This window comes from Phoca vitulina, unplaced genomic scaffold (genome assembly GCF_004348235.1).
Source record: "Phoca vitulina isolate PV1807 unplaced genomic scaffold, GSC_HSeal_1.0 scaffold52, whole genome shotgun sequence".
Classification (NCBI taxonomy): domain Eukaryota; kingdom Metazoa; phylum Chordata; class Mammalia; order Carnivora; family Phocidae; genus Phoca; species Phoca vitulina.
In genome coordinates, this window is record NW_022589755.1 from 9,644,616 (window position 1) to 9,665,869 (window position 21,254).

The following is a 21,254-nucleotide window of genomic DNA, read 5'->3' on the forward strand; positions in this document are numbered from 1 at the left end:
GGGGGGGGGGGGGGGGGGGGCGGGGAGCTGGGCCCTGGCTCTCTCCCTCTGCTGACAGCCTGGCTCTGCTTTCTCTCTTCCCGGCCCTCCCTGCCCCGCACCCCCAGCCCAGGAGCCAGAGAGAACCTGGGCCAAGAGGGTGACAGGCACCACCTTGCTGGCCAGCTCTGGTGTGGGGGAAGGGCAGCGGTAGGGGAGCGGCCTGGGGGCTGGAGAGAACAGTGCGGCAAGGGGAGGGAATCCCTTCACTCATTCACTCATTCACTCATTTGTTCCTTTATCCGTCCATCCTGTGACTAGGTACTGGATGCACACGGTGGGTGCCCAGCTCTGTTCGGGGAGGGGGTGGAGGCTGCAGGGAGCAGGGCAGAGACTGCTGCCCCCACAGAGCTCCCGGCGATGGGGGGGTACAGGAAGCCATATAAGGCGAGTTTCAGTGTGTCACCCAGTGATAACCACGTTGGGGGAAAACAAGGCAGGCAGAGGAGGTAAGGGAGCATCAGGGTTTGCAAATAGGGTCATCAATCAGGCGAGCCTCCGTTAGGGCAACATCTGAGCTCAGTAAGTGGCAGCAGGGTGGGCCTGCTCCCGGGGCCGTGACGAGGGCCATACCCCGGGGACCCTCGTGGCTCTGCTGAGGGCTGGGGCTCGGGCCCTGGGGCAGGCGGGAGCCACGAGGGACGGGAGCTGGCATGGGAGTGCGGGGAGCAGAAGTCGGGGCGAGAGGTGCTAGTGGTGGGGGCGCGGGGACAGACGGCGGGTGTCCGGGTCTGCCTTGAAAGCAGAGCAACCGCTGAGCAGGGACTCGGGCTCCAGGTCAGGCAGCCCCTCGTCCCTGCAGGCTCTGGGGCCCTGCCGCCCATGTCCCACCAGAGGCCCAGCGAGGTGAGGTCACCCGGCCACCAGGCAGAGCGGGGTCAGAGCTGCCTGGGCCACCCCCTTGGCTGACCTTACAGGGTCCTCCCGCTGCGGTCTGTGCCTCCAGGCCCGGGGCTGACCCTCCGGGAGGGAGGGATCCTGCAGCCCCCACACCCCCCGCCAGGCCCCTGGGGAAGGTGGGTGTGTTATCCCCACCACGCACCGGGAGGCTGGCCCGGGGCTGCCCACAGCTGAACCCTCCCTTTCTGGTGCCCCAACTCCAGTCCAAGAAGTAGCATTCGGTGGGGGCCCGTGGTGGGGGAGAGGGCCAGGACACCCTCAGCTGAGTGGACACTGTGATGCTGGTGCATGGTGCCAGGATTTGAACTTGAATCTGCTCCCTAAACGGTCATTCCAGACCATGGCATTGACCGAGGGCTCGCCCCGGGCCTGACCCTTTGGCGTCCATGCTGCCTGGTGTCTCTGTAACCCCTCTTTGGAGGGAAGGACTGAGGCTCTCAATGGTCATGCAGAAAAGGTGGCACGGCCAGGCCCAAGAGGCCATCTGCCTGGGCTCGGGGCAGGATGAGAGGCTGTGGGCATGGGGTCCTGGAGAGGGAGACAGGTCAGGGTGAGGGATGGACAGGGAGCTGAGAGGAGCCTGGGATTGTCGGAACCCTTCCGCGCTGGACCCAGGCTAGCAGAGCAGGCAGAAACTGACACGAGAAACTTCTAGAGCGTGCCAAGAGGCGTCTTAAGCTATCTGAGGGCCTCGAGTCCCAAGAAAGGCCCACGGGATTTTTCCGGGGGAACCACGGGCTGGTGGCTGAGCCTGGTGACCTAGGGCCTGGTCATCCCAAATCCCTTGGGCCTCTGTGTGGGGGGTCGGTGGGGAGTCTAGCCTCCTAGCCTTGACCTGGTGGATCTGGGGTCGGCTCCTCCTGGGGTGCTCAGAGGGGCACGTCAGACCCTGGAGAAGGGGGTTGCATGTCTACTGCGCCAGAAACCTCCACCTGCAGGTTTGACCTGAGTCACCTCAGGGAGTTGGGCAGAGGGATGCCGAGGAAGGGAGGAGCTGAGGGCGGGCTCTCTGGAGGGCAGATGGGAGGAGGGTGGTGCTTGGCCAGCCTTACTGACTCAGTTTCGCCCCCCTTCCCCAACCTGGGCCCCCAGATATCCAGACAGAAGATGATGTCTACTGTAGCTGCCTGGCCAAGACCCTCTGCCACGTGCCTGTCCCTGTGACCGTGGGTTTCTATGCCCCCTTTGGCTGCCGCCTGCACATGATGCTGGACAAGATCACTGGTGAGGCTCTGTGTGTGCTGGGGAGGGAGTGAGGGGAACGGAGCCCCTGGTCCCCGGTCCCCTGGTCCCTGCCCAGCCTCAGGCTTCCCCAAGCCCCACTCGCTCCTGAGGCCAGCTGGGCCCCAGTCCGGATGCCTGTAAGTCAGTATTAACCAGGTCCCTCCTGACGCCCACAGCCTCTGTCCCCGGGTCCCTGCTCATTCCCTCTCTGGCCTCTTGGCCAACAGTCTCATCCCCTCCCCTGCCAGATCCCCTCCAAGGAATCTTTTGAAGATACAGCTCTGGTGGGGCGCCTGGGTGGCTCAGTTGGTTAAGCGTCTGACTTCTGATTTCAGCTCAGGTCATGATCGTGGGGTCATGGGATGGAGCCCCGCATTGGGCTCCCTGCTCAGCAGGGAGTCTGCTTGGGATTCTCTCTCTCCCTCTGCTCCTCCCCCTGATTTCTCTCTCAAATAAATACATCTTAAAAAAAAAAGAAAAGATACAGATCTAGCCCTGTCCTTCCCCTGTTCAAAAAGCCTTCTGTGGCTCCCCAGCACTCTAGGGAGAAAGCTCAGGTTCCTCACTGGCTCCTATAGAGTCCCTCCTGTGCCCCCCAGACCCATCTCTTCTCAGCACGGACCCAGGGCCTGGCGCCCACAAGAGCCCTAACAGATAGAGGTTAACTGATCACGTGGGCCGAAACGCAGCCAGGATCCACAGCAGCTCGGACCTGGTTTTAGCCCTGCTCAGATCCCAGCCCCGATTGTGGCCAGAGGGGCTGGAGGCGGCTCACCTCCGTGAGCCCAGCCCTGGTGAGCACCTCCTAAACAAGACTGCATCTGCCCCCTATGTTGTCACAGAGCGATAAACAGGGTCCCAGGAGGAGAAAACACGCGGTTATAAAGAAAAAGGAAAGAGCATTCAGGAGCTCCTCCGTGCTAGGTGACTCTGGCACATTCCTACTCATTCATTCACTGACCTCAATAGCAGATGGACCCTGCCCCCAACCTCTCATGATCCATCCTTCAGACATTCCCCCAGCCCTTCCCTGGTGCCCAGGGGACACAGGATGACCAAGACGACCAGAGCCCTGCCCTTCGTGCCCTCACAGGCCAGAGAGGCAGCCGGACCTGGCCCCAGAGAGTGATGACCCAACAGTGGGTAGGGTTGGGGTGCGGGAGCCCAGGAGGCACCTGACCCAGCCTGGGGATCAGGGAGGGCTTCCTGGAGGAGGAGACAGCCAAGCTGCGACCTGGAGGAGGAGGAGGAGCATTAAGCCAGGAAAATCAGACCGAGGCTGTGCCCCGCTGCCCAGCATTTCGCTTCCTCAGCACCTGGCACGCATTCTTTCCTTCCTCGTCCCTTCCCGTCCTCTCTCCCCTGGGAGCTCTGCTGCTTCTGCCCACCACTGCCCCTCCACGCGCCGCTGCGGGCCCCCGGGCCCCCCGCCCCCCCCCCCCGCCCGCCGCTCACGGGCCGGCGCGCCCTCCCCGCCCCTTCCCTCCCCGCAGCGCTCATGCAGCAGGAGGCGGCGCAGCGCGAGGCCGAGGAGCTGCGGCGCGTGCAGTGGAAGCCGCGGCGCGTGCGCGGCTGGGGCTTCCTGCGGCTGCTCTGGTACCTGGTGTTCCTGCAGCCTGTCATCACCGAGCTGCACCTGCGCCGCAAGAACGTCCAGTTCCACTTCATCCGCTTCAGCGCCTGGCAGTACGCGGGCACGGACAAGCTGTGGGCCGGCCTGGTGACCACGCTGTGCGAGGGCATCCGCCACCACTACGGCGCGCTGCCCTTCAGCGTGTACTCGGTGCTGGGCAACAAGCCGGCCGCGACGCCCGGCTTCTGCCAGCGCGAGTGGCACTGCCGTTGCCGTGTGTGGCTGGCGCTGCTGGCGCTGCTGGCGGCGCTCGGCCTCGGCGTGGGCCTGCTCTACCTGTCGGTGCACGCCCGCGCGCACGGCCACGACGGGGCCAGCGGCAGCCTGCTGCGCGGGCTCGGCGGCGCGGCCACCACGCTGTCGGGCTCGGGGCTGCTCATGGCCGTGTACTCGGTGGGCAAGCACCTGTTCGTGAGCCAGCGCAAGAAGATCGAGCGGCTGGTGTCGCGCGAGAAGTTCTGCAGCCAGCTGGGCTTCATGTGCGAGGTGAAGAAGGAGGTGGAGCTGCTCACCGACTTCCTGGGCTTCCTGGAGATCTACCAGCGGCGGCGGCTGCGCGTCGTGCTCGAGCTCACCGGGCTGGACACGTGCTACCCGGAGCGCGTGGTGGGCGTGCTCAACGCCATCAACACGCTGCTGTCCGACTGCCACGCGCCCTTCATCTTCATCCTGGTGGTGGACCCCAGCATCCTGGCCGCGTGCCTCGAGAGCGCCGGCTCCATGAAGGGCACGGCCGACAACGGCTACCTCTTCCTCAACCGCACCGTCACGCTGCCCTTCTCCGTGCCCATCATGGGCCGCCGCACCAAGCTGCAGTTCCTGCACGACGCCGTGCAGAGCCGCGACGACCTGCTCTACCGCGAGATGACGCGCAAGCTGCGGCCGGGCGGCGGCGGCGGGGGCGGCGGGGGCGGCCGGGGCGGCGGCGAGGGCGCGCAGCTGCTGGCGGTGGAGACGCAGGCGGGCGCCGAGCGCGCGCAGAGCCGCATAGACGTCGAGGCGGCGCGCCGCATCCAGGAGGCGCTCTTGTGCCTGCACGACGAGCGCGACTGCCTCTACGAGTACGTGCCCGACAACGTGGTGTCCATGCGGCGCATCGTCAACACCGTGCCCATCACCGTGCGCCTGCTGCAGCAGCAGGACGGGGACTTCGCGGGCCCCACGCCGCGCCAGGCCGTGGCTTGGGTCGTGCTGGCCAACCAGTGGCCGTGCCGCCTCAGCTGGGTGCTGCAGTGCCTGGAGGACCGGCAGCAGGCGGGGGGCGCGCCCGAGGCCCGCGCGCGCCTCTGGGACGTGTTCTGCGACAACAGCCCCGAGCTGCACTCCATGACCAAGGAGTTGCAGAACGTGCTGGACTTGGACGGCGACCCCGAGCTTTTCGAGCGCTTCCTGGGCGCCGACTTCCCTTTCACCGTGGCCCAGGCGCAGACCCTGCTGCGCTGCACCGTCAACCTGGACCACTCCATCCGCCGCCGCATGGGCCTCATCCGGGCGGTCAGCGCTCTCAAGCCGCCCAGCCCGCCCAAGTCCCCAGCCCACGACGCCCCCCACGCCGCCGACGGAGCCAACCATGCCCCCGGGGCCTTCCAGTCCCGTCAGGGCGCTGGGCACGCCCCGGCGCATGCGGGCGAAGCCCACCAGCCCCGGGACAGGGCGCACAGGGGCAAGTCACGACCTGTGGCCTGAGAACCCTTACAGCCCAGCTGGGCCTTGAAAGAGTACCCTGGGAGCAGCGGGAGAGGGAACCGCTGCTCCGTCTGCCCGGACGAGGGGGTGAGGGGTGCGACTGGGCCCAAGGCCGCAGTCCAGGTCTGCAGTGAGGCCAGTGGTGGCCACCCCCCCCACCCCCCACCCAGGTGAACCTGTGAGCCAGAGAGAGCTGTTGGCAGTGGCAGGGTACTGAGCCAGTGACCAGGTTAGAACCCCGGGTTCAAGTTCAATAAATGGAGATGTGAAAGCCCCCGTTGGTTTTCGTGTCCTGGGCTCCCTGGCTCAGCAGGGACTGGGAACCAGGCCTGCCCTATCCTGCCAAGCCCTGGCACCCCCAGGGAGCCGGACAGCCTCAGCTGGCAGCCTCAGTGCTGGCATCCCTGGTGGCAGGAGCGGTTGCGGGGGCGGTGGGTGAGGCCACTGAGGCAGGGGAGGACGGATGTGCCAGGTTGACTCAGGCAACGGAGAGCGCCTAGGCCTCAGGGGATCCAGGTCCTTGTCCCCACGCCCTACCGGGCCCTGCGCAGGCACGGAGCTGGCATTTCCGAGGGCGGTGTCCCGTTGACCTCAGCAGGTTGCTCCACTCAAGGGGTGGCTCTGCCCTGGTGTAATGAATGAATGAGGGCTTGCTGGCACTCTGGCCAGCTGGGGCAGGCAGCGCGGCCTCCCCTGAACAAGTAACTGTCCACCCGATGATGAGGACTGGGGAGCTGAGAAGCAGAGATGGGGTACCCGTGGGACATACAGAATCGGAGCCTGTGCCAGGCCACAGAGTGGCGGTGGGGGGAGGGTTCTTAACCACTTTCCCCTCCCAGCCATGTGACGCGGACCTAGGATGCCAGTGTCACCCCTCTGGGCACCTTCGGAGTTCTCACTGGTCAAGGAGCCACACACTCAGGCCCGTGGTGTGCCCGGTCCAGTCCAGTTGGGAGACGGGACCAACACTTAACCTATGCTGCGTGACGAGACCTCGAGGGCGTGACTTCTGAGGGGACAGACCCAGAGGGAGCCAAGAGCTCTGTGAAGTCACCCACGCTCAGGCCCTGGGGCCTGGTGGAGGTACTGACCTCACATTCCTTACTCCGAGGCTGGGCACAGCATCCCACCTCCACTGGCCAATGATGGCCTCCAGGTGGACCCAGGGCAGAGAGCCGGCCTGTGACTTCCACCGGGGCAGCCAGCTTAGCTGCGTGGCTAAGCCGGTGGGACAAACCGACACCTGCCGGGGGAGGTTCTCCCAATGGCAGCGGGGAGCCTGCCCAAGAACGACGCCCCCCAGAGACACACGGGGACCGTGACAGGTCGGTGTCTGCAGGTGTGGGACTGGGGCCGATACGTCCCTTCCCTTTGGCCTCCCTTCAGCCGACCTGGCTTGGGCTTCCATTTCTCACCACCTCTGCTCCGGGCTGACACACGTTAGCAGCAGGAGTAGGCGCGAACTAACCTGCCGACGGGCTGGGAGCAGGCCTGTGGACCCCAGGCCCCAGAAGGAGCTGCAGCTCCCTGTTCAGTGGATCCACGCAGTGGTCACTGTGGCCACCGTGTCTCTTAGACTCCGATGAAGTCTGAGTCCGACAGAGCTAGAATTGGGATGTCCTGGAGTGGCTGGTGTAGCTGGGAAGGCTCACTGTCCCCTAGCACTCACGGTCCCCTCTGCGGGGTCCATGGAGCTTTCCTGCTGGCGACTCGCACCTCGGGGAGGCCACGGGGCTGGTTCTCGCCAACAGGAGCTTTCCTGCTGGTGACTCGCACCGCGGGGAGGCCACGGGGCTGGTTCTCGCCTTCCCATCTTCGGTGAAGAAGCAGGTCTGCCTTGTCCAGTCCCCCCCGCCCGTCTGCCCACCAGATGCAGGGGCTCCTGAGGCCCTAAGGAGCGGCAGAGCCACAAGGGCGAGGCCTGGGCCCGCCTGTCACTTCGGGGAGAACAGCTGCCTGCTACCTAACCATCCACAAGCGTGGAAATAACATCTCCCATGTTGTGGCACTGAGATCTTTACGAATGGGCACAGTGTCTAGCCCAGTAATAAAATGGATTCAGTGTGTCTTCACAACAAGCTCCAGGAATGTCTGGGTGGCTGAAGGCAACGAGGAGAAAATACTTGGCCGAAGGGATCCCCCCCTTGCGATCCCGGACTGATCCAGGATCCAGCTGGAAAATCAGGAGCACCACACAGTTGGTGCCTGGGGGTCCCCTGGGGCTGCTAGGACCAAGTCCCACAAGCTGGGTGGCTTAGCACAGAAATGTACTCTCCTGGTTCCCAGGCCCGAAGTCTGAAAACGTGTCTGCAGGGCCATGTACCCTCAGAAACGTGGAGTGTCTGGGGCCGCTGGGGGCAAAAGCTGGGGCCTATTCCCCCTGTGTCATGGGTGGTTCATCTCCATCACACCCTGGGAGCCTAGGCCTGAAGCTGGAAGATATTTTTGGGGTTGTTTCCCTCTGGAGAAACGGGACTGTGAACTGGACAGTAAGGGAGATACAAGAGGGCGGACACGGCAAAAAAAAAAAATGGGGGGGGCAGGGAGTGTTGTGGGAAATGTGGCTTTTGCCTCCCCGGCCTGCCCGCTTTCCTCTGGGGCACCCCTGCCAACCAGCCCCGCAGACGTCCCTGGGAGCTGGCTGGGCCCTGCCCTCCCTGCTCCCTGTGCCCACAGCTCCCGCAGGGGGCGCCCCCGATCGGCACAAGCAGAGGGCAGGCGAGTGTGGTGAACCCAGCTCCGGTTTATTAGAAAAGGTGTGAACAGAGTTGCACCGACAGGAGTAGCCCCTCCCCCGCCCACCCGTACCCCACACCCACGCCGCCCCCCGGGTTGTAGTGCCTCTCAGAGCGCAGCCTCGAGGGGCCTGGACAGCAGGGTCTCTAGAAGCCCGGCTGCTCCTCACCCCAGCTCCCTGATAGATTTATTGCACTTAAGAAAAAGAAAGCTCTGATCCTCTGCTCCCAGCCCCCCGCCCCCCCCAGCCCTGGCCCTCACTCTGCCTGGGGTTGCTCTACCAATGTCCTCCACCACCACTCACCGCCCCTCCCTCGTCATGCCTCCTGCCTGGCCCTGCACCCGGGGCGGACCGGGGGGCCATCCCACCACCACCCAGGACTGCTGCCCTCCACAGGGCAAGCCTGGCCCAACAGGCCGTCTGGAAAAGGCGTCCAGCCTCGTGGCTGATGTCCTTGGAGAACTCCTCCTCCCATCCCCCCAACCCAGAGCCTTCGAGTGCTGGACACAAAAATAGTGCTTAAGTCAGGGCAGGGAGGGCAGTCCCTGCGGCTCCTGCGCTCTGTGTAGTGTTGCTGTGGGGGGCAGGGGTCCCCAGAAAGGCCCCCCACACCCCTGGTGGCCCAGGCCTCAGGAAGGCTGGGGGTGAGGGTGAGCAGATTCTCATGGCTCTGGCCTCAGCTCATCGAAGACTGACTGGAAAAAAGGAACTTGGGGAGAAAAGATTGGGGGAGGGCCTGTCAGAGCCAGGGGCGCTACTGCCGGACCCCAGAACCCCTGCCCTCTGACCCTGGCCCCCGCCTCACCTAAAGTGTCACAGTGTCTCCTGCCCAGATTCCTGACTGGCTTCCAGAAGCAGCTCCTCGAGCTCCTTCTCATTCTTGGAGCAGCTCAGTTCTGCAAGGGGAGAAGGGGCAAGCAACCTCCAGTCAGGCAGGCGGGGATGGGGGGACCCCAGGCCATCCCCACCAGCCCTGCCCAAGTCTGGCCCTTAGGGCAGCACAGGGCCCGGGTACCACTGAGACCATCGGACTCCATTGAGACCATCTCGCCTGCTCCATCCCAGGGAGAGCTCCCAGGGATCCAAGGGAAACAAGGTGGGGGCTGAGGACCAAGTCCTCATTCCTACCCCCTTCACAGGTCATTTTAAAGGAAACACTGAAGCCCATCGAGGGGCAGGTGCTTACCCGGGCTCACAGCAGCACCCAGGGCCCGCTGTCACCCTGCCCCGGAGCCCCACTCACCGTGTTCCAGGCCACAGCTGCCCGCCTTGGCCTCAGGCCCCGGGGGGGGCTCTGGAGGCAGTGCGAGGGCGAACTCGGGCTTCAGGCCGTTGGGCAGCGGTGGCCCTGGCTGAGGTGGCTCCAGCTGGGACTGAGGCTCCAACACCCCTGGGTCCAGAGTACCGATGGCCTCAGCTGGTGGCAGGGCAGGTGAGGTGGGCGGGGAGGATAAAGCAGGAGGAAGGGGGGAAGGGGGGGAAGGAGGGGCGGGGGGCGCCGGGGGCTCTGCCCTCTCGGGCGGACTCTCAACCCGAGTCACCACAAACACTTTGTGGCCCCGGCCGGGGCTGGACACAGAAATACGCTGCTCAGTGGGGGAGGCGGGGCTGCCTGGGGGGCTCCTGTCCCCAGGGCCCAGGGAGTCCGAGGGGGGCACCAGGGCGGGGCAGGGGGCCTCGGCCCTCTCCCCATCCTCCTCCTCCCCACCCTCCTCCTCGGAGTCCGAGTCTGAGTCTGAGTGCGGCCGGGTGCTGGGGCCGGGGGCCCCATTCTGCTGGGCCCTGGTGGCGGGCTCGTCCCCAGGCTCCTGGCCCCCGGGCTCCTGGCTGGGCTGCGGCTCGGTCACGGTGATCTCGGGCATGGAGGCGGAGAGCTGCAGCCGCTGCTCCTTCTCGTCCTGCTCGCGCGCCAGCATGAAATTCTGCTTGCAGCCGTTCTGGATCTCTGCGAGCAGCGCCTTCTGCGTCTCGATGAAGCTCTTCACCTGCAGTGGAGCGGGCCTGGCTAGGGCTCTGCAGCCGGCGCCCTCGGCGGGCCCTGCAGTCGCCCTGGGCCAGCCTGCACCACCCTCCCGCCGCCGGAGGCCTCAGGGAAGAGCCCACTCAGCTCACCGCCTCCTTCTTGGGCTCACGGTCGAGGTCGAGGCGCAGCAGTGAGTGGTTCACCTTGAGGGCCAAGGACAGCGCCATGAGCCCGCCCGTCTTGATCTCGTTCTCCCGAAGGTCCAGTCTCAGGAGGCGGGGGCTCTCGGCGATGAACTCCGCCACCGCCACCGCGCCTGGGAGGGGGACCGCAGGGGCTGGCCATGGGCTAGCCGCCCGCCAAGCCCACCTGCACCGCCCCCTCGGCCCAGCCCCGCGCCCTACCCTCGCACGTGAGCTTGGTGGAGGTGAGGCCAAGGCGCAGCACACTGCGGTTGCTGATGAGGCCGTTCTTGAGGTTCCGCACGCCCTCGTTCCCGATGGGGTTGTGGCCCAGGTTCAGCGTCTCCAGGCTGTGTGTGTGCGGCTAGAGGGAGCGGCACGTTGAGAGTGAGGAAAGGCCCAGAAGGCCAATCAGGAAAAAGGCAAACCCGAGCGCTCCCTCTTCGGCAGCGCCGCCCAGACAGTCCTGCTTAAGGCCAGATGCTTCGTGGACTCGGAAGCCGCCCCGGTGCCAGCCAGCTGCCCTGTCCACTCCCCAGCCCGGGCAAGCATCCCGAGGGCTCAGCGCACACACCTGGCCGTTGGTCATTCTTAACTTGGACGTGAGTCTTTGTGGCCTGTGGGCTTGCTTTAAATACCATGTATTTATGTAAAAAGATTTAAAACGCACTGAAGGCTTCCAGAAAATATTAACTTTCTATGCAGAGCATTTTCACCTCGTGCGCAACATGGTACTAGGCTACCGTGCCAGATGCAAAAAGACAAGGGCAACTGAGAAAGGCTCCTTTCCTTAGGACAGAGGGGCTGCGGAAGCTGAGGGAGAGCAACCCGCGCTGAAAGGGCTCCTGCAAAGGGTCCCTGAGGGGCAGGGTGAGCACGACGGGGGACGGGGGGCAGAGCACGGGGCTGAGAGGCGCCCCTCCCCGCTCCCGGCCCGACTCACCAGCGTCATGCCCAGGAAGGCCATGCCCGTGTGTGTCAGCTGGTTGTTCCACAGCACCAGGGTCTCCAGCCCCTTCTTCTGCTCCTTGAGGCCCTCGCAGATGTAGGCCAGACCTGGAGGGGACCCATGGGCAAGTCCCCGCTGTGGTCCAGGCGCTTCTCCAGGGGACACCGGTGGGGAGCCACTGCCACCCCAGGAGAGCGCAGAACCTCCCGGGGCTTTGCCCTCCCGTCGGCCGGCCTGCCCGTCCCCCCCGCCCCCCGACTCTGGCCCGGCCACCTCCTGCCTCGGCCCAGCACATCCCTCTGTCTGCTTCAGTTTCCTCCAGAGCACATCTCACCATCTGACAGACCGCATACTCTATTAATTTATCATGGCAGGGTCTCTCCCGAGGGCAGAGATCTCTGTCTCAACAGGCCTGGCACGTGCTAGGTGCTCAGTAAATGTGGTGTCTGGGCCCGGCCACCCTGGGCGAAGGAACTGGCCTGGATGCCCTATGCTGTCCCCCCAGCGCTCTCCTCACACTGAGGCCCAGAGACCCTGCTCAACAGTGAACCAGGAGGACACAGAGTTCCTACCACTAGCTACTTCCTCTCCCTTCCCATTTACCCTCTAGCCCACCGTGGCTTCTCCCCGCAAATATTCAACATCTAGGCTCTTTCCTACCTCAGGGCCTTCTATTTACTCTGCCTGGATTCTTTTCCCAGGCTTTTTTTTTTTTTTTTAAGATTTATTTGAGAGAGAAAGAAAGCAGGGTGGAGCGGGGGAGAGGAAAAGAGAATCTTAAGCGGACTCGGCGCTGAGCACGGAGCCTGACATGGGGAACCTGAGCCAAAACCAAGAGTTGGAGGCTTCACCGCCTACGCCACCCAGGCGCCCCTTCCCAGGCTTTTAAAAGGGCTGGTTCCATTCTTGCCCTCCACATTGCTGCCCAGAGGTCACCTCCCTGCACCATCTTAAACGGCCTCTGACTGACCCTCTGTCCCAACAACCTTGTTTCCTTTAGGCCACTTTTTCCAGAGGGTAATTATTTTAATTATCTCTTCAATACCTCACTTCATCCTGCAGGTCTTTGCTGAGCTGCCCCCTCCTCTAGGACGCCCTCCCTGGGTTCCCACAGCCCAGCCCTGCCCAGTCTGAGCTGTCACTGCCTGGGATGGTCTGTCTTCCCTACTGGACTGTGAGCCCCATGAGGGCAGGACTGGGATTGTCCTGGCCACCCCCGTGTCTCCAGCACCATGGGGGCACCTGGCTAGGCACACAGTGGGTGCTCAGTGGCTGGAGTGGGGTGGGCGTGGGCAGGCCTCTCACACACCTGAGTCCAGCACATGGTTGTTACGGAGGTCCAGGATCTGCAGGGAGGAGTTGAACTTGAGCAGGTTGCCCAGCTGGGCCGAGTCCTGCAGGCCGTTGAGCTTGTTGTCAGCCAAGTAGAGCTCCCGCAGATTCACGTTCATCTTCAGTGCCGTGGCTGGGGGAGTGCGGGGAGAGCACAGTGACTGGCCGAGCCCCGGCCCCCAGCGGGCAGCATGTTACTGATCCGCCTCCCCTGGCCTCGGAGCTCACCAAGCAGCATGAGGGGTCGCCCTGACAGGCTGGCGTTTTCCAGATGCAGCACCGCTAGGCTGCTGCGGATGCGCAGGGCGCGGGCCACGAAGGGCGCCGAGTGGTCCAGCAGGGGCGTGTTTCGGGCGTCCAGGTACTGTAGGCAGCTCGTCTGGTGGGGCAGGGGCAGGGCTGGATCAGGCTGGCCCCAGCCCTCCCAGTCCCCAGGGATCTCCCAGCCCCACGTCCCAGCGTGCAGCAGGGCAACTGTGTCTGTGAGGGATGGCCCGGCCTGGAGTCCTGCAGGTGAGCAGGCAGGGCTGGTGACACCTGAGTTCCCAGACTCCTGTGCAGCAGATGCCCCGGACATGAGTGAAGCGGGGGCAACTACAGCCACCTCCCAGGGATGGGTTACGAGCAAGTGAAGAAGAAGGAAAGATGCTTGAAAGGAGAAAAGTAGCCAGGGTTGGCCTGAGGCAGGGCACCCCTTGGCATTGGGACAACGACACTCCGAGGGCTCATGAAAACCAGGCCCTAAGGGACGGGTGTCCTGGGAAAGCACCCTGGACCCCTCTGCGGTCGAGCCCCTTCTACCCTGGGGAGGGCACAGATAAGGCGCCCACCTTGCGCATCATGTGGGCAGCGGCCTGCCAGCCCCGGGTGCCGATGTGCTTGTTGAAGGAGATGTTGAGGTGGGTGGCCGACTCATAGTATTCGATCATGTCGAAGAGGGCCGAGGCACCCTGGGGGCCGAGACAACAGGGTTCAGACTCAGGCTGAGGCAGACCCAGGAGGGCAGGAGGTGGGGGACAAAAAACTAAGGGGTGGGGAGGGCCCTGATGCTGCCCCGGCACCTCTGGGTTCCAGGAACCAACTTCGCCCTTCCTGCTGAAGTCCATCTGCTTTCTCTTACTTGTTACCCCACCGCCACCAGCAGGTGGGCTGATACACCCCGGAGCTGGGACAGGCCCCTGGCGTACCTGGGCCTCAGTTCTCCAGGACCCCACCCCCAGGTCTCCTGGTGGTCTCTGAGTCTGGGGAGGTGAGGACACCTGGGCCCAAATGGGGAGGATGCTATCTGCATGTTTCTCAAACTCTCTCTTACAAGTGCTGTGATCCCCAGTGGGGGTTCCTGAAAAGGTTTCTGGTGGCCACACACCTGCCCCCACTAAGGCCCAGCTCCCCAAGTCCCTCTCTTGCTTACAAAGGCCCTGCCTCTGGGGTGTGTCTATGAGACCCCTTTTCTGGGCCCTGCCCCAGAGTCCCTATATCCCCCACATCCACTCTGGTCACATCAGCTGCCTCCTCATCTTGTCCTTCAAGAGGCCCTGCCCAGCCTCTGTCAAAGGGGAACTCTTCCTCCTGCAGTGCCCCCTCCCCCTAAACCTCAAAGGGGCCAGGGAGCTGGGGGAACAGGTCAGGGTGGTGGCAGGAGCTGCTCACATCTTCATCCAGGTTCGTCTGCTCCAGATCCACGACCCTGAACTGCAGCCTCTTGAAGACCTCCTCCAGGGCCTCGCAGGTCTTGTAGTCGAGCTTCTCACCTGGGACGAGATGGAGTGCACCTCTGTGCGTGCTCGCATGCTTGGGGGGCTGGCTGGAAATGGGGGCTCTGGGGGAAGGGAGGGCTCACTGCACCCGCCTCCCCTCAGGGAGGGCACCCACACCTCTCAGGAACCCCACTGCCCTGGGCTAACCTGCTCTTACAGCAGGACCTGCCGGCCCAGACCCACCTCGAGAGGCTCTGGCCCTGCCCACTCCCCAGGGGTCCCAGCCTCTGTCCCGACACGCACCTTTCAGGTCCAGACAATCAATGCGGTGTCCAAGGTCCGTGAACTCCTAGGAAAACAGAGGGGTCAGGGCTGAAGGCAGGAAGACACCCTCAGGAGCAGGGCTGGACCCTGACAGTGGGGCAGGCGGGGCTCCGATCTGGCTCCGTTTCTGAGGTGAGGCAGTGTTCTGGGGTGGGGGTGGCGTGCAGGGCCTCAGAGAGCGGGGCATTCTGTACCCACAGGGCCTGGGCCAGGTAGGGACACCGCCCCTCCGGCCCAGCTGAATGGAGCATTCCAGGCAAGAAGGGGCAGCCAGCACAAAGGCCGTGAAGCAGGCGCGAAGGTGGGGACGGCTGACAGGCCTGGGGGTGCAGGCCGGCCCCCAAGCCCCACACAGAGAGCACTCAGTAAGGAGGAGTAAAGGCACCGGTCAGACGTCTGCCCGGCCCTCCTTGGCTATGAGCCCAGCCCCACCCCCACTGGGTGCCAGGTTCTGTTCCCTGGGCTCCGCACACATTAGCCTGTGGACCCCCAGGACCCACACTCCTGGCTCCCACACTGAGGGGCCGTCCTTCCCTGAAACTGCCAACAGGCCCTCCTGGGAACTGCCCCAGAGAACCCTCCACCCCGGGGCGCAGAGCTGGGTGGAGAGCAGACTGCTCACCGCAATGCCGTCTGCGGGAGCGGCAACCCTAGAAACAAGCGACCTTGGAACATCGTGGAATGACCCATCCGGAGGGAAGGCACTAAGGTGGTGCTTTACCAACACGCCCAGGCTGGGCAGGCGGCAGGAAAGGCACTGTGGGACACAGCTACAGGGGACATGCCACGGGCACAGCTGCACCCCGTTCACGTAGACGGAGAACGTGTCCTCGGGGCTGTGGGCTTCTGGACAGCGAGCTGCCCTCTAACAAACGCACAGGCAGGGCCAGAGGGCGAAAACCTCAAGCTGCCAACAGCGGGACTCCCAGGAAATGGGACTTGAGTAAGAAGTGAGAAATGGATTTTGCTTTTTATGCCTGTAGTATTCTAACTTAAAAAAAAAATAGTGTATGCAGAACGTATAGAGACCATAAAGAATAAACGTACGTATGGCGTTTCCCCTGGGGAACCGAATTTCTTTGGGGAGTGACAGTTAAAATTCTTACTTTATATCATTCCACACTGTTTAAACATTCATAAAGAGCCTGATCGCTTTTACGACTGAACAGAGGATTTTTCCAGGATGTATTTACACGGGCCCTGGGCTAGGTGGCCAGGCGGGGCGGTGCTCTGTGCACCCTTCCCTGCTCAGGGCCGACCCCAGAGGCCCAGAGGCTGCTGGGGGGGAGGGGAGGGGACAGAGAGAGAAAAGCTTCACCCCAGGGACCTCCCCCCCGTCCCCCTCCCCTCGCTCTGACTGCGCCCCACCCCTGCCCGGGTACCTGGAGCTGCCGGAGGAGCTTGGGGATCTGTCTGCAGTTCAGCTTCTGGCAGGCTTGCTTGTAGGCACCAATGACCTCATCCACGGTCACGTTCTGGGCTGCAGGCACAGAGGACCCAGGCCTGTGATGCTCCGCACCCTGGGCCCCCTTCACTCCCGCCCCCGACGCCCGGCCTCCACAACAAAACGCCCCTTCCGATGACCCACTGAGTCCTGCCCTCCCATCAAGGCCCCTCGATGCCACTGCTGCCCTGTGGAGGTGGCCCCGGGGCCCCCAAACGAGTCAGCCCCTCCCTCCACACCTTCCCATGGCTCCTCGAGTAGCTCTGCACAAACATCACACAACTAACATCACACAACTTTTCTGCTTGTCGGTTGTCTCCCCTACTAAATGGGGAGGGCAGGGCTGGGTCTATCCTGCTCACCACCTTGTCCCAACAGTATCCAGCCCAGGGCCAGGCTTAGAGCAGGTGTTCAATCTGTGTGTGTGTGTATGTTTTCCTAGATGAGAGAATGAATCTGTACTTTGATGCTATGAGGAAGCTGAGCCCAGAGAGGTGAAGCACCTTGCCCAAGGACACACAGCCGGTAAGTGGTAGAGTGGTGAAGTGAACTCTGCTCTTAACTGTGATGCATGTGGCCTCTCAGAGTCCCCACTCCTGAAACAACACCCTCAACAGCAAAAAAAAACATCCCCCGACAGCTACTCGGCGCGGGGCCTCCAGTCTGGGGGACACGGCGGCAGTCAGAGGAGACAGGGTGCAGCCCGGGTGCCCAGGGGAGCAGGCAGTGCTCACAGAATGAAGGGATGGAGCCCAGGCTCAACAGCTGCACAGCACAGTCCCTGGGAGGCCCGGGACCCATCACCACGCTCCAGACAAGGCTGGCCTGTCTGTCTGCACCGATCTGCCTTCTGTGGACATTTCATAAAGATGGAGGTAAGCAGTATGTGGCCTTTTGTGGTCAGCCTCTCTCGTGGAGCACAGGGGTTTTGAGTTCCGGCCCCTTTACAGGGCTGCACGGTAAATGCCTGATGTATACATTTTGTTTATCCATTCACTGGATAAGACATTCATACTGTTTTCGGTGTTTGTCTATGAAATATTGGATTCTGCCCCAGGGCAACCGGGAGAACAGGAAGGGAAGTCTCCGAGCAGGGGAGGGGCAGAGAAAGCTCTTGGCGTCAGCAGAATGGAGTGGGCCTGGGGACGACAGGGCAGGCAAGGAATGGAGCAGGAAGAGGGCCTTCCGGAGACCTCGGCCTACCCTCACCCTGCTGCCACCCTGGCCTGGCCCTCGGAGCCAGCAGAAGCCCCTGTCGAAGCTTCCAGGTAAGCATCTCCCAGTGGACTCTCCCTCCAGATCGCATCAAGCACTATCCTGTTTTCTAGGGGAGGAAACCGAGGTTTGGGGGGGGGGGGGGAAGCTGCCTCCCCGAGGCTGGGCAGCTGGTACAGGGCAGAGTTGTGCACCTGGCTCCAGAGCTTTCTCTCCACTGTGCTGGACCCGCTGTGCTGGAAGAAAGCAGCAGAGGCCCCAGCTTACCCCCTTGCTTCCTCCCTGAGCGGAGCTGCAGGTGACCAGCAGCCTCCCTGGTGCGGCCACCTCCTGCCCACCCAGCGAGGGAGCTCTCTGACGCCCGGTGGCCCCCAGCTCAGGAGCTGGCCCTGCCAGGGAAAGCAGCCCCCAGGGCTCGAGCAGCTGCCTCAGGGGGTCCAACCAAGCTGGGTCTGCTGACCCCCGAGGGTTCTGCACACGTGAGGGAGAAAAATGACTTCTCTACTTTCACTAAGTGAACTACAATGAAATATAGCTCTTCCTTATTAACATGGGCAAAACAGAGAGAGAGAGAAGAGAAGAGAAATAGTGTTTAGCAGACCCTGCGACTTTGTCATCGCCAGGACAACAGGTGCTTCCACACGGTGCATGGGCTGCCGCAGATTTTGAATGCGCATCACTACTCTGAAGATGGCAGTCACCAGAGCTGCTGCTCTCTCCTGCACCAGTGAGGAAGAACGCAAACACCGTGTTGCAATCTAAAAGAATGTTTTCGCTAACTGTATTTTGATATCCTTTGTAATCCTACTTTATTTTTTGCCTTTCAAAATCATCACTTCAGGGGCGCCTGGGTGGCTCGGTCGGTTAAGCATCTGCCTTTGGTCATGATCTCAGGGTCCTGGGATCGAGCCCCAAATCAGTTTCCCTGCTCAGCGGGAAGCCTGCTTCTCCCTCCCCCCTCCAGCCCCCCGCTTGTGCGCTCTCTCTCTGTCAAATAAATAAATAAATAAAATTGTAAAAAAAAAAAACCCAAAAACATCACTCCAAAGGGTGCTTGGCTGGCTCCGTTGGTAGAGCAAGTGAATCTTGATCTCGGGGTGGTGAGTTCAAGGCCCACGTTGGGCACAGAGTTTACTTTAACAAAAAATTAAAACAAAAGCATCACTCTGAGAAGAGGTGCACAGGCTTTATCAGATGCTCCCCCAGGCAAGCTCACCTCAAGAAAGGCCCCCGGGCCAAGGCTGGGTTGGCCTGGTCACCTGAGATGGGAATGAAGGAGGGCCTGGGCACACGGGGTGCCATCACTAGCCGTCTCAGCATCCGAGAGCCTACAGGAAGTAAGAATCCTAAGGACGCTCTCAAGCTGCAATCAATCCCTTAGGTGTTCAGTTCTGGCATCGCAGATCCAGCATCCCAGCCCTGCCCACTGGGTCGGTCTTTGTTCTGAGGAGCCTCCCGGTAAGCTTGGAGCCCAGGGTCTCTAACCGGGCCAGCTCCGCACCAGCCACAGCTGCCGTCCGCCGCCCCTCAGCCAGGCGTCGTGGGGTTTGCAGGCAGCACAGCCTCGCACGAGGTCACCGCCAGAGCTCACAGGGTCGCATCCGCCCAGTCACTTACAGAAGGGGAAACAAACAGGGGCCAGGAGGAGTGGACATATTCCCAGAAGTGGGAGAGCCCCTCAGGCCCGGAGTGACTTGGCGCCCCCTGGTGACAGGAATAACAACTGCAGCTTCGTCACTCCCGGAGACGCGCTTTCGAGAGGGGACAGCACTGGGCAGAGACACTGAGGGCACAAGAGCAGGGGTAGGGAGGTGTTCAGCCAGTCCACGGCAGCTCGAGGGCACCCCCAGCCCACCTCGATGGCCCCAACAGCACCAGCAGCACGCCCCAAGTCCTGGCGCGGCACCAGCGGGGACACAGGAGAGCGTCAGGTGGCTCGGCAGTGACCTCACAGGAATCATTACGGATACGGGCTTCATACACGGATTAATGAAAACAAACTACCATATTGTTTGGGAATGAGATGATACATATTCAAGTAAAACAAAACTGAACCAATTTAAGAAAAAGCGGTAAGGTAACAGCAGCACGGGTGGTGCCGAGGAAAGACCGCGTAGCATGCAGACGGCGCTCACGCTGTGCCGGGCCCCAGCCCAGCTCTCCATAAGCCAGCAGAACCCCAGGCCTGGCCCCTCTGCACATCTGTTCGCTTGTGATGCTGCGGCGAAATGGTCAAGGGGAGAACAGGGTGAAGGTGTGAGGAGCATGGACTGAAAGACAAAGTTCCCCAGACCCGGTGTGGGGCCTCCAGCCTGGGGTCATCCACCCCGGGCTTCCACGGCCTTAAGGAACCACACAGGCCTCACCACGGCGGGCACGAGTCAGTGAGCAGCTCCCCCAGCTGGCCGGCCCACCCTAGAGGCTGCAGAGTGAGGGCACAGCTGCTGAAGTGGCCAGGCCCTGAGGAGTCCTTGCTGCCTCCTTCCCCGTCCACCCGGGGCTCCCCACCTGAGACACGCGGTCTCACAAAGTGGGTAAGAACACGGGCTCTGGAGCCAGAGTGCCTGGGGTTGGATCCTGACTCCTAATTTAAAACTCTGATGCTGAGCAAAGCGATTTCACCTCTATGCCTCCATCACCTTATCCCCAAAATGGGGCGAGGGTGACTAACTCCTCGGCTACCTCTGGTGACAGAGTATGACTTCATCCCTCCCCAACCAGCGCTTAGCATTCTCATGGGTGCACACAAACCCGTCACAGCCGTGTTTTCTCCCCCGCTGGAAGGCAGGGACCAGAAGAGGCATGCAAGCACCTGTCCATTACGGAATGGCTGGTGAGGCCGGGTGGACGCCCATGTGTGGGAGCAGGGGGGACATGCGTGCGTGTGCGTGTGCATGTCAGATCAGGGCTCAAACGTGTTCACTCAACTCCCAAGTCCAATGCCCTGAAGGTCCCACTCAAGCAGGGGCTGGAGTTCAAGTGGCTGTCAGAGAGGAGGGGACGGCGGCGGGTAAGGGAGAGCACGTGCCTGCTTGCCAGGGAAGGTGGATCCGGAGCTAGTGGCCTGGGATAAGAGCTGTCCTTGACCTGGTGAGGCTGTGACTGACAATCGCAACCACCGCTTCCCCTCTCTGAAAGGGACATCTGCAGGGTCTCAGGAGATGACACGTGAGGGCACTTGCTAAGCAGCCGCATGGTGCCAGGTCTGAGCAGGAGGCACGACTGGACAGAGGTCGCAGATGGTGGGCACCGCTTCCAGGTACTGGGAACTCACTGTGGGAGGCCCGACGCTGAGTTACTTTCTAGGCACAGGTCCTCTTAGCCAGCTCGGAGATCCAAGGCTGGCAGAGTTACGACTCCATTTCCTAAAAAGGGGAGGCCAGCTCAGAAAGGGCAAGTCGTCTGTGCGAGGTCCCGGGGCCAGGAGAGGCGGTACTGGAACACACAGCCAGACCCGCGCTGGTCTGACACTGGAGCAGGGCTTCTCATACTGCTTTGGCCTGAGCAGGAAGGGACCGGGGGCAGAGGCAGGCTGGGGGCCCCCCTGGACTCTGGGTGGGGCACAGTGTGAGCTCTGGGGAGGGATGCTGCTGTGCGGCAGTTGGCGGGTGAGACCTCCCACAGGGGTGAGGCTCTGTAGCTCGCCCCAGCAGCTCGTGCCAGTCTCCCAGGAAGAGGCTGAGAGGCACACGGAGCCTGCCTCCCCCCCCCAGCTGTGCTGGCCCTCACAAAGGGAGGGAGAGAAATCCAATGCCGGGCATCGGGTGACAGGCAGAGAGACACGTGTGTCTGGTGCGGGGCTCTTGTCTGCACACAGGTGCAAAGGCACCCGGAGACGCAAGGAGAGGCTGGGCACCAGGGGGCGGCAATGACTCAGGCCATCCCTGCCAGCCTGGAGCTGGTGGGAGAGAGAAGACACAAGTCATCCC

The 21,254-nt window shown here is 62.6% G+C and overlaps 2 protein-coding genes across 2 annotated transcripts in view; one reads left to right on the forward strand and one right to left on the reverse strand.

Annotated features, from left to right (window-relative positions):
* Positions 1 to 6,001, forward strand: part of NKPD1 (NTPase KAP family P-loop domain containing 1) — an 8,583-nt gene extending 2,582 nt beyond the window's left edge. The window contains exons 4-5 of the mRNA XM_032388870.1: positions 2,032 to 2,163; positions 3,657 to 6,001. Coding sequence (XP_032244761.1) covers positions 2,032 to 2,163; positions 3,657 to 5,482 — 1,958 coding nt within the window. The 3' untranslated portion in view covers positions 5,483 to 6,001. The remainder of the gene's footprint in view (positions 1 to 2,031; positions 2,164 to 3,656) is intronic.
* Positions 6,002 to 8,207: 2,206 nt separating this feature from the next.
* PPP1R37 (protein phosphatase 1 regulatory subunit 37) overlaps positions 8,208 to 21,254 on the reverse strand; it is a 39,433-nt gene continuing 26,386 nt past the window's right edge. Inside the window, exons 2-13 of the mRNA XM_032388323.1 lie at positions 16,049 to 16,146; positions 14,646 to 14,691; positions 14,296 to 14,396; positions 13,476 to 13,595; positions 12,874 to 13,024; positions 12,623 to 12,778; positions 11,308 to 11,420; positions 10,587 to 10,728; positions 10,332 to 10,498; positions 9,463 to 10,204; positions 9,025 to 9,115; positions 8,208 to 8,928 (exon numbers count right to left, since the gene is read on the reverse strand). Of these exons, the coding sequence (XP_032244214.1) occupies positions 9,033 to 9,115; positions 9,463 to 10,204; positions 10,332 to 10,498; positions 10,587 to 10,728; positions 11,308 to 11,420; positions 12,623 to 12,778; positions 12,874 to 13,024; positions 13,476 to 13,595; positions 14,296 to 14,396; positions 14,646 to 14,691; positions 16,049 to 16,146 (1,919 nt within the window). The 3' untranslated portion in view covers positions 8,208 to 8,928; positions 9,025 to 9,032. The remainder of the gene's footprint in view (positions 8,929 to 9,024; positions 9,116 to 9,462; positions 10,205 to 10,331; positions 10,499 to 10,586; positions 10,729 to 11,307; positions 11,421 to 12,622; positions 12,779 to 12,873; positions 13,025 to 13,475; positions 13,596 to 14,295; positions 14,397 to 14,645; positions 14,692 to 16,048; positions 16,147 to 21,254) is intronic.